The sequence below is a fragment of the Babylonia areolata genome, chromosome 3, assembly GCF_041734735.1.
Source record: "Babylonia areolata isolate BAREFJ2019XMU chromosome 3, ASM4173473v1, whole genome shotgun sequence".
Taxonomy (NCBI): Eukaryota; Metazoa; Mollusca; class Gastropoda; order Neogastropoda; family Buccinidae; genus Babylonia; species Babylonia areolata.
Genome location: NC_134878.1, coordinates 5,886,168 through 5,898,667, shown reverse-complemented (window position 1 = coordinate 5,898,667; position 12,500 = coordinate 5,886,168). Strand labels below are relative to the sequence as shown.

Sequence of the window (12,500 nt, the reverse complement as noted above, 5' to 3'; positions counted from 1 at the left end):
TTTTCAGTGTGTCCGTCTAACTTATTCTCCGTCTCTGATTCTCTTTATTTTTCCTTTTTTTTCTTCTTCTTTTCATCAGTGTTAAGAAAATGGTATCCTATTTTCCTAGATCCATTTTTTACAGGGCAACATTATTGAAATTTGTTATTTTGATATACTATTTTCCTAGATCCATTTTTTTACAGGGCAACATTTATATCGGGGATTGGGAATTGTTTCTTTTGAAAAATGGTTTCACGTGTTTCACGTGCATTTTTGTAATCATACCATGAGTTATGAATGTGATGTGCTGCTCTGAAGTGCAGATTTGCTGCCAGATGGTGTCATGAAGCTGTCCAGGTTAGGGACATATTTTTGCCTGTAAAGGTATGTTGAAAATTATTGCACTCACTTTGAAATGACTTTGACTACGTATTGTGATGGGATATTGACCATAGTATATAAAAGTAGGACATTTCAATGGATAATTTAAGCAGCGTTTGAATGAGATACATTGATATGTTGTAGTTGATTTGATGTTGTTGTAAAGCTTGTATGAGTAATCAGTACTTGGTGCTTTGATGATATACAGTTAGGTTGATAATAGATAGTAGTTATTTAAATTTGTCTTAAGTTTTGTTGACTATTCGATGGCTAAGAAATGGCAATTTTTTTTAAACATTGAATTGTGTAGTACCTAAGCAGCTACATTTTGGTATTTCCTGATGGGATGAATGGGAATCATTTTAAGGTAATTGTATTTTGCATTACTTAGGGTGGTGAATGGGCATCGTTTTCCAAGCGAATATTTTTTTTATATTAGCTTCAGTGATAATTGGAATTTGTCAATAGTATTGGATGAAGATTTTCTCTTTAGTGTTTATGTAAAGGTATGGTGTCTATGTTGTCTTGTTTGTCCACTTTGGTTTCTAGGAATAATATTCAAAACAAGGTCTGTAGTGGGACTGGAAATGAGGGGGGGGTGCATCCAGAAAGTCAAGGAAATGACGCATACTAAAAAGGTGCAGGCATCTAGTGGCTGGGGACAGGCCACGGGTTTCGTTTCGTGCCGAGGTGCCAGGGACTAGGCACGGGACTTCATAGAACTGGATGGTGGGACCATCGGGACGAACTATTGGCACAGAAGATGAACGTGATGGTGGGACCATCGGGACGTGCTGAGTGAGGAGCCAGGAGCTGGCGAGACTGCTGAAGAACATTCAAGGCGGTGAAGTTAAAATTGTTTCCCCCCATAAAAAAAATTATATTCCAGTCCAGGCCATGATTAACAGCTTTTGATATATTTCTTAATCATAAATAAAAGGGTGTGGTTAATAAGTGTTTTCGTGTTTTGGGGAGAACACGTTCTGATTGGAGTGAACAGATAGCCAGCATACACTTACAAGCAAACACATTCATTATTATGTAGTTATTTCTATCTGGCACTTTCTTTTCATCAGTCCCCGATCTTCCTGGCACCTCAAACGTTCACCTCACTTTCTTTCTGAATTTGTAGTTTCTGTTCATAATCGGTATCAAAGTTGTGCACCATTTCTGTTAATTTTGATTCTATCTTTCTCTATCAGTTTACTTATTCATTCATTTATCTATCTATTAATTTGTTTGTTATTCACTTGTTTATTCATTTATTTACGTAACCACTCATTGACTAATTTACTTATTTATTCATTTATTCAATTTTTTCATCATCATTTTAGTCTTCCTGTTGTAGTTGTTGTTTAGCATTTTCATCGTTATAGAAAACTTGCAATTTTAGGCCCTATCTTTATCGCCTCTACTGTTCTGTTGTGTCTGTCTGTCTGTCCTGTCTCTCTTTTCAGTCATGTCTCTTTCCTTTGTTCTGTGCGGGTGCTTGCTTCTTTCTTTTAATCTCTCTCTCTCTCTCTCTCTCTCTCTCTCTCTCTCTCTCTCTCTCTCTCTCTCTCTCTCTCTCTCTCTCTCGTGGCAATGTTTTGTGTGATTTTCATAAAGTTTCCGTAACTGTTGTCTTTGATTCATCTGTTTATGTATCGATTATTATCTATTTTGGTTTGTTCTATGTCATTTATATATTCACACTTATTTCATTTATCATTGTGTGTGTGTGTGTGTGTGTGTGTGTGTGTGCGAGTGTGAGGGCATGGTGTAAAGAAGCTTCTAGCTTATCCATTCTACCCTCAATAAATCATTTGTCATCTCTCTCTCTCTCTCTCTCTCTCTCTCTGTGTGTGTGTGTGTGTGTGTGTGTGTGTGTGTGTGTGTGTGTGTGTGTGTGTGTCTGTCTTGAGTTAGGGCGCGAACTAAATGAAAACGAGTCCACTAGTGTCTATGTTATCCTCGTAAAAAAAAAAAACATAATTGCCTTGACTTGTTTTGTCTTCTCTTCCCCCGCCCCCCCCACCCCCACCCCCCCCCTCTCTCTCTCTCCCTCCTGTCCTCTTTCAGCTCTCTATCACCCACCCTACCTTCCTACCTACCCACCCACCTACCTACCTACCTACCCACCCAGCCTCTCACATACCATAACCCCCCTGGCACCCAGAACAACAAACACCTCACCTGTGAGAACGCACTCGCAGGATGGGGAAAATGGCAGGTGAGAACGTCACCTGCAACACCTCCAGTGTGTCCGGCCCCGTGTCTGTGGTCACGTCTGTGAGGGACGTAAGTGGGCGTTATTAAAATTCAGTTCAATTTCAATTCAAAAAAAGACTTTATTAATAGTCTGCCTCACTCAACCAAACACCAGAAGCTTCTCTTTCGGCTCACTCACAAAATGCCCGCCTTGCAAACAGCAAAGAGAAAAAAACGAGTGACTGACACTCCCTTCCCTGATTACCACGTCCACATCAGTTATTTTATTATAAAAAAAAGAAACATATTCGGGTAGTTTCAGTTTCAGTAGCTCAAGGAGGCGTCACTGCGTTCGGACAAAACCATATACGCTACACCACATCTGCCAAGCAGATGCCTGACCAGCAGCGTAACCCAACGCGCTTAGTCAGGCCTTGGGAAAAAAAAAAAAAAAAAAAAAAAAAAAAAACACACACAACCACACACACACACAAAAAAAAAAAAAAAAAAAAAAAAAAAAAAAACCAACAGTGCTTTCATATGTGCTTGTACAAGTAAGTGTTCATCTCTGTGAGTGTGTGTTTGTGTTTGTGTGTGTGTGTGTGTGCCGTGGAAGCTGCGATACTTAGACTAGAAATAAGTGTGTGGAGGAGGGGGGTAGAGGAGGTGCACGGTAATGCGTGTGTGTGTGTGTGTGTGTTGGAGCTCATGTACGTTTATATGTATTTGACTGTGCTTTCATATATGTGAAACTGCATGTCTGGTGCATTTCTGTTATGCATGTGTGGGTGTATGTGTGAATGTGTGTCTTCATTTTTTACATTTATTTGCTTATTTATCACCATTGTTGTCTTATTTATTTATTTAGTTATGTTTTATTATTATCATTTTATTAGTATTACTAATATTATTACTACTACCTTTTTCTATATTATAATTATTATTTATTTATTTATTTATTTATGCAAGCTTATCTATTATTTATTCCCCCGTTTGTTTGTTTTTTTGTTTGTTTTTTTTTTTTTTGTTATTCGGGTAACACACACACACACACACACACACACACACACACACACACACACACACACACACAAGCAGATATACAGACACACAGTTATTTCTGACGAGGTTCCTATGGCCGCATAGAGCTTCAAGAATATGCGCTATAGCAAGAAGTCTTAATGAAAATAAGATAATATTAAATTTTAAGATAGTGTGTGTCTGTGTGTGCCGGGGGGGGGAGGGGGAGGGGGAAGGTGCGCTTGCGTGTGTGTGCGGCGTGCATGTGCATGTGTGTGTGTGTGTGTACATTTCAGTCATGATGAAAAGGAAAATATTCAGTCTCATAATTAAAACACTTCAAGAGACGAACGCTCATCAACAAATATCCCATCGATAGGAAAAAAAAAAGAGCAAATGGCTTTGATCATAACGACTTATAAATCATCATCTAAGAAGAAAACACTCATCCATGTCTTAACCATCTGACTGCTACTGAATATGCTCGTTATTACGGGTGCTACCTGAATCGGTAGCATTCGCTGCATTGACTTAACGTGTAACTTGTAAATCGAGAGGGTTCCTTCCCTTTATCATTGTTTAATCTTTAGCCAGCCGCATTTGTCCTTTTATTTCGACTGGGTTCGTCAATTAAGGCTGTCATGTCACTGAGACAGGACCGAGCTTACAGGTCAGGATGTTAGTCGCCTGACCGTGTTGGGGCTTCTTCTCTTAGAATTGCATTACTTTAGTTTTGTAAGATCAATGATGAGAGGGGAAATGAGAATGAGGGAGAAACAATGTGAAAGTTTGAGTGGGGGCAGGGTTTGGAGGGGAACACACACACACACACACACACACACACACACACACACAAACACACACACACACACACACACACACACACACACACTCACACGCGCGCTAACATTAACAGATATAGTGACCAGTAAAACCCTAAGGACCCTATCGACTCACTTGTCAACTTGAAGAAACTGTCCGAAACTGACAACAAGTGACGCCCCGAGGAATGACTTGCGTTGACGTCACCTTCCGCTGAGATCAGTTTCCTGCTCACGTCACTTCCGGCGCTGGCATTGTGGGATATCACAGTCACGTTTTTCACCAGAAATTCTGAGTGACAGAAAATGTTCTGTTTTCTTTTCCTTGTGCTAAATCGTGTGGGAAGTTGCTTGGTTGACTGGTGAATTGACTGATTCTTGTACGCTTGTTTGTTGACGTGTTATTCCTCCATAACTTCAGCCATCAAAACTTGTGAATTGTAAGTAAGTGAATGAATGAGTCAGTATATTTTGTTTCTAATTTAAATTGATTTTATTTGATTATGACTTAGTATAAAGAGCAATAGAAAGCAGACGAAAAAAAGGAGACAAACATAGCTGGACTCAGTTTGTAACAGGTGAACATATGCATTTTTGTGAAGGGGGAGTGGGGTAGGGGGACGGGGGGAGGGGGGGGCGGGGGCAATGTCAGCCTAGATCATGACGTCACTTTGTACATTATAAGTATTACTGTTGTTATTATTTCTATGATGATGATGACGATGATCATAATTATTCTTATCATTAGAAGTAGTAGTAGCAGTAGTAATAGTGGTAGTATTGTTGTTGTTGCTGCTCTTGTTGTTGTTGTTGTTGTTATTTGACTGGAAAATTGAACTGAACGTCTAGTTGGGATGAGACCCCCCAAAAAAAAACAGGCCACGTGTGCAGCACGCACTTGGCGCACTGAAAAAGAACCCATGGCAACGACAATGTTGTCCTCTGGCAAAATTCTGTAGAAGAAATCCACTCTGATAGGTACACAAATATATATCACGCATGTACTGCAGGCCTGACTAAGCGCGTCGGGTTATGCTGCTCGTCACATGTGGTGTGACGTATATGGACTTGTCCGAACACAGTGACGCCTCCAGTAGAAACTGAAACTGAAACTTGTTTTCAGTTTGTGCTGCTGCTGCTGCTGCTGCTGTAAATGTTACCATTCTTTTTACCACTGGACAAGAAGAAAATAGTATGCAGTTATAAGGATAAAATATTGCAAACTACAAAAGACTAGAAGCTAATGTATTCTACACAATCTTTTTTTTTTTTTCTAAATAAAGAAAACGAGTAAATATGGTGTCGGTATCTTTAACCCTTTCACCGCCAGTCAATTTAGAGTACAAATTCCCTTGTGGTATAAACACAGAAAAGACAGTGGATAAGAATAGCTGGGGATTCCCCCTGCGATGTATAGAAAATACGGCCTATCCTACCACCGAACTTTAAGAGCAGTAGGTTTCATGGATAACAGACCAATGAATGGCGACCTTTCAATGACATGGGTCCTCCACCACGCCTGTGCATAAATGCGAGCTTGGCGGTGAAAGGGTTAAATCGTTGAACGCATATGTGTGTGTGGGTAGAAGGAGGAGGTGTTACCTCATCTGTTGCAGAAGATGGCTCCCCCATTAAGTTAACTCACCTCTCTCATTTTCGTCGTTTCAAGCCAAATTTCATTCGAGGGGATGTAGAAGGAGAGAGAGAGAGGGAGAGAGAGAGAGAGAGAGAGAGAGAGAGAGAGAGAGAGAGAGAGAGAGAGAGAGAGAGAGAGAGAGAAATTCAAAAACTTTATTACTCAAGGATAAAGATTTTAGGCATTGCCTAGTCTTCCAATCTGTCCTTGTGACAACAAAAACAGTAACGATAAGAGAGAGAGAGAGAGAGAGAGAGAGAGAGAGAGAGAGAGAGAGAGACAGACAGAGAGAGACAGACAGAGAGAGAGAGACGGAAACGGAAACGGAATGGTTTATTCACATATAGGCCTCACAGCCCCAAGTGAAGGGCGTTAATACGAACATTACACAACTCAATAAGACAACATAAGCAAACAAGCATAAATGCAGATAACAAAACATAATTATATTCATTTCACGAAGTGGCTATTTCTCTAAGTTTGAAAGCCTTATACAAAAACAAGGAAAAATCACGAACGTCCTTACTGTTGCTTGACGACATTAACAGACTTAATTTAAACAAAGAGGGATGTTTGTAATATTTTGCTTTTATAAACATTTCACGAATATTTCCTAGCACTGGGCAACAAAGAACAAAATGTAATTCGTTTTCTTGAGATTCGTTACATAGAGGGCAGACTAAATCATTCGTACTAGAAGTTTTGTATCTTGAGCGATGCACTGTCAGTGAGAGAGAGAGAGTCAGAGACAGACAGAGGAAAGGAGGGAGAGAGAGCGACAGAGAGAGAGAGAGGGAGGGAGAGAGAGAGGGAAGTTAACACACGGGCACTGTGACACAACGAAGAGTACTGGAATGCTGTTGTGACACTTGTCGTTTGAAATAAAAAGATCGGAAGTGAGTAGTCTTGACTGTCAGTATCCATTCGTTGCAAACATCTGCATCAAAACTATTAACATTCCCACCGGGGCCCTTTTGGGCGAAAATTGGAAGCATGTTTCTGTTGAGACATTACATTGGTTGGAAGCACACACACTCTCTCTCTCTCCCTCTTTCTCTCTTTCGCTGCACACACACACACACACACACACACACACACACACACACACACACACACACATATATATATATATATAGAGAGAGAGAGAGAGAGAGAGAGAGAGAGAGAGATACGTGTGTGTGTGTGTGTGTGTGTGTGTGTGTGTGTGTGTAAAATGGTATCCTATTTTTCTAGATCCATTTTTTTACAGGGCAACATTTATATCGGGGACTGGAATTTCTTTTTTGATATACTACTTTTCCAAGATCCACTTTTTTACAGGGCAACTATTATATCGGAGGATTGGGTTGGGTTTTTTTGTTGTTGTTTTTTTATTTGTTTTTTGGGGTTTTTTTTTTTTTTTTGTTTTTAAATGGTTTCACGTGTTTCACGTGCATTTTTGTAATCATGCCATAAGTTATGAATGTGATGTGCTGCTGTGAAGTGCAGATTTGTTGCCAGATGGTGTCATGAAGCTGTCCAGGTTAGGGACATATTTTTGCCTGTAAATGCACCTAGTGGCTGGAGACAGGCCACGGGTTTGGTTTTGTGCCGAGGTGCCAGGAACTGGGCACGGGACTTCATAGAACTGGATGGTGGGACCATCGGGACGAACTATTGGCACAGAAGATGAACGTGATGGTGGGACCATCGGGACGTGCTGAGTGAGGGTCCAGGGGCTGGCAAGACTGCTGAAGAAAATTCAAGGCGGTGAAGTTAAACTTGTTCCTCCCATAAAAAAAAAATATATTCCAGTCCAGGCCATGAGGAGTAGCTTTTGATATCTTTCTTAATAATAAATAAAAGGGTGTGGTTAATTAGTGTTGTTTTCGTGTTTTGGGGAGGACACGTTCTGCTTTGGAGTAACAAGTGAACAGACAGCAGGCATACACTTACAAGCAAACGCATTCATTCTTATTTAGTTATCTCTGTCTATCTCTGGCACTTTCTTTACAGTGTGTGTGTGTGTGTGTGTGTGTGTGTGTGTGTGTGTGTGTGTGCGTGCGTGCGTGTGTGTGTTATAACATAGCTCTGTATGTGAGTATCTTGCTATCCAGCTATCTAACTATCTATCTATTCATCATGCCCTTACACAAAAAGCATAAGGAGAAGACATAAAGAAAGAAGAAGCAGAAGTGGTTGAGGCGGGGGGTGGGGGAGGGGGGGGGGAAGGAAAGACCACGCATACGGAGACGCAACGAGAAAGAGAGAAACCAGACAATCTGGCCGATATGACCGGAAGACTGACAGGCAGACAGAACTCAGAACTCAAAACGTTTTTATTCAAGGATCATGATTTTAGGCATAGCCTATTCTTCCAATCTGTCCTCGCTAATCTACATCTATTACAAATAGCACACACATAAATGAAAGGAAAAGGTTTTCATGCAGAAGGGTATACATAATGAAGAAAACAACACGCCCCCACACACACATCCACACCCGTGCACACACATGCATACACACACTGACGCTCGCGCGCGAGCGCACACACATACATACACACACACGCACGCACACACACTGACAGCACCCCCTCCCTCCCCCCACACACTAAGACTGACAGATGGATAGGACAGTGAGTCACAGAGAGAGAGAGAGAGAGAGAGAGAGAGAGAGAGAGAGAGATGTCATCAGTATAGAAGTTCCAGAAACATCCGGGTGTTCAAAAGGTACAGTATTGTTACTGTCTCTGAAATCTACGTGTGGCAAGTGCAGCATACTACAGTGACTACCACCATCACCAATATTACTTGGACATTTGTCACGATTATGATAGAACGAAATTAATAGATTTATGCATGCATAAGAAGAAAAAAAAAAGGAAAGAGCAAAACAAAACACGATGAAATGAGAAAGCAAGAAAAGAACAACAACAGCAACAATAACTGATACAATAAATAAGATATAACTGTTTATAGGATGTTTATGCGGACTTGATTTGAAAATATGAAGAGAACTGCCCGTTTGTATGTGCAAAGGAAGGGAGTTCCACAGGGATGCACCCGAAAATGCAAAACTAGTTTTGAACAAATCAATTCGGGTACGTGGAAAAATGTATTTGTTAGAGCCGTATCAGCATGAGGCTCGTGTAAGCAGGTGTTTGAGATATTGTGGTGCCAAGTTATTGTGTGTTTTGTACATGAGTAATGCTTTGTTGAATTCTAGCTGGTTTTGAAGTGGAATGATATTTAATCTGGCTTGCTTTTCTAAAGTTGACAGTGAGTGATCTGGTAGAATTAATCTGGCTGCTCTCTTGTGGAGAGAATTTAGTTTCTTAAGATGAACATCTGCAGCACAGCTCCAGACAATAGATGCATAGTTGACGTGAGAAAGACAGTGAGCGTGGGAGAACATTTTGCGAGCTTCACTGTTTATGTAAGGTTTGAGCTGATTGAGTAAGAACAGACTGCGTGCCAACCTTTTACAGACAGAATCAATGTGAGCTTGCCATTTCAGTTCTTCATCAATTATGACTCCCAAGACGCGGTGCTCGCGAACTTGATCTATGGAGGTATCATCGACATTCAGGGTGAGAACAAGTGGATTTTCTTGGTGCTTTTGTCTTGACGTGATAATCATACTCTTTGCTTTTTTGAGATGAAGTGTCATACAGTTGGATTTGCACCATTTAGAAACATCATTTAAGCCCGTTTGAAGAGAATTCTGAACTGAGGCAACGCTGACAACACTGGAATGAAGGGAAGTGTCATCTGCAAAAAGGTCACACGAGATTCTGGAGTCTGATAAAGACAAAGGAAGATCAATAATAAATGTGCAGAATAGAAGTGGCCCTAAAACAGATCCTTGAGGAACTCCACTTTTTATTGCTCCCGTAGAAGAGAATCTACCATTGGTGAACACATGTTGTGTTCTGTCGGTAAGGAATGATTCGAAAAGGACAGCGTGGCGGGGTCTCTGAGATACAATGACAATTTTGTGAGTAATATTTCGTGGTCAACGAGATCAAAAGCTTTCTGTAAGTCAAGAAAAACAGCGCCTACGATTTCACTGCGGTTGATGCCAGACAACCATGAATCACACAGATGGACTAACGCTGTTTGACATGAGTGACGATGTCGGAAACCTGACTGCAATGGATGGAAAAGTTTCTGTTTTTCCAGATATTGCATAAGATGTTCATAAACATGTCTTTCGAGTGGTTTTGACAATACTGACAGAAGCGAAATAGGTCTAAAGTTGTTCAGATCAGACGTGTCTTTTGACTTCGGTAATGGAATAACTTTTGCAGACTTATAACAAACTGAGACAGCGAGAGAGAGAGAGAGAGAGAGAGAGAGAGAGAAGGGGGGTGGGGGGAGGAGGGGAGATACAGACACAGATAGAAACAGCGAGTGACAGAAAGGGAGACAGACATACAGACAGAAACAGCTAGAGGCAGAAACAGAGAAAGAGAGAAAGAGACAGAGAGGGATTCGGATTCGGATGATTTATTTATATAGGCCATTGCCCCTCATGAAGGGGTGCAGTATACAACATCATTAAACATGAAAGTGCACAAGGCGAAACAATCATCAAAGGAATTATGATATCATTATTGATCATAACTTAAATGCTTTATATATGTAAATGGACAAATTCTTTACAATGCTTTCTTTATTAAATGCCATCAAAAGACTTAGCCGAAACTGATTTGGAAACTTAAAATACTTTCGTGGAATATAATGACAACATAAAATAAAGAGACAGAGAGGGAGACAAAGAGAGAGACAGAGAAAGAGAGAGAGCGATGTACACTAACCAATGCCGGGCAGAGACAGGTTGGCCAGGGGCAGCAGGGTCGGGATCTGTGAGGCCAGCTCAGCCAGGATTTCACACACCCGGAGCAAACGTGCCCCCACACTCAGGTCCTGTCAAAAAACATCCATCGGACGGATGGATGGAGGGATGGATGGATGGAGTGAGGAGACAGATAACTTGATGGATGACTGCATGATGAAATGGGTGGATGGGTGGATGTATGGATGTGAAAGAACCGATCAGATTGATGGATGGATGTGAAAGAATCGATCAGATTGATGGATGGATGTCAAAGAACCGATCAGATTGATGGATGGATGTGAAAGAATTGATCAGATTGATGGATGGATGTGAAAGAACCGATCAGATTGATGGATGGATGTGAAAGAATTGATCAGATTGATGGATGGATGTGAAAGAACCGATCAGATTGATGGATGGATGTGAAAGAACCGATCAGATTGATGGATGGATGTGAAAGAATTGATCAGATTGATGGATGGATGTGAAAGAACCGATCAGATTGATGGATGGATGTGAAAGAACCGATCAGATTGATGGATGGATGTGAAAGAACCGATCAGATTGATGGATGGATGTGACAGAACCGATCGGATGGAATGAGGAAATAGATAACTGGATGGATGGATGGATGATTGAATGGACCGATGGATGAGTAGGTGGATGAGACGGATGGATGGATGGACACACACACACAGACATACACACAATCTCTCTCTCTCTCTCTCTCTTTCTCTCTCTCTCTCTAATACAGCGATACAACGACCACCGCAATTCAACGAGCACTTACTCTTTTTTCGAACTCATTGGTATTCTTGACTTCGTCCAAAAGCATGTTCATGAAACTGGCCACAGTCTGAAACGAAAACTTATGGATTCAGTTACAAAAAGCTGACAGCGGGCGAGAACTGTTATTTAACTTAAAGAAATCGGGTTTCTTTTTCTACCAGTCTGTCTGCTTATCTACACATACACACACACGCGCGCACATGCACACACACAAACACACACACACACGCACGCACACACGCACACGCACACGCATTGATATACATACACCACATACACACGAAGTGAAATGCATATATAAATATATATATATATATATATATATAGAGAGAGAGAGAGAGAGAGAGAGAGATCTGTCTGTCTGTCTGTCTGTCTGTCTGTCTGTCTGTCAATTTACCTATCTATCTGTCTATGCTTTCTTCACCAAACACACACACACACACACACACACACACACACACACAGGTCGTTTTCTATCTTTTCTGTTGTCCTCTTCCCTCTCCCCTCCCCTGCCCCGCCCCCACCCCCTACCCCCTTCGCACCCCCTCCCTTTTTTTTTTAATCGTCTAATATCACTGATAGTGAAAAGACGCTAAACTAAAGAACGAACACACACACACACACACACACACACACACACACACACACACCCCACATTCCAGCCCACACACACACACCTGTCCCCACACACCTCCATCCAATCCAGTCTCAACTAAACCCACACGACACTTACACATCAGCACACCAGCACACACACACACACACACACACACACACACACACACACACACACATACACACATACACCCCACCCCCACCCCCCCCACCCACACACCTGTCCCCACACACCTCCATCCAAT

General features: G+C 41.3%; 1 protein-coding gene across 3 annotated transcripts in view; it reads right to left on the bottom strand.

The window, feature by feature from the left end:
* LOC143279684 (uncharacterized) overlaps nt 1-12,500 on the bottom strand; it is a 169,325-nt gene that overhangs the window by 34,857 nt on the left and 121,968 nt on the right. For all 3 annotated transcript variants that reach the window (XM_076583774.1, XM_076583773.1, XM_076583776.1), the window contains exons 16-19: nt 11,642-11,707; nt 10,832-10,940; nt 4,531-4,686; nt 2,539-2,632 (exon numbers count right to left, since the gene is read on the bottom strand). In XM_076583774.1, the coding sequence (XP_076439889.1) occupies nt 2,539-2,632; nt 4,531-4,686; nt 10,832-10,940; nt 11,642-11,707 (425 nt within the window). The remainder of the gene's footprint in view (nt 1-2,538; nt 2,633-4,530; nt 4,687-10,831; nt 10,941-11,641; nt 11,708-12,500) is intronic.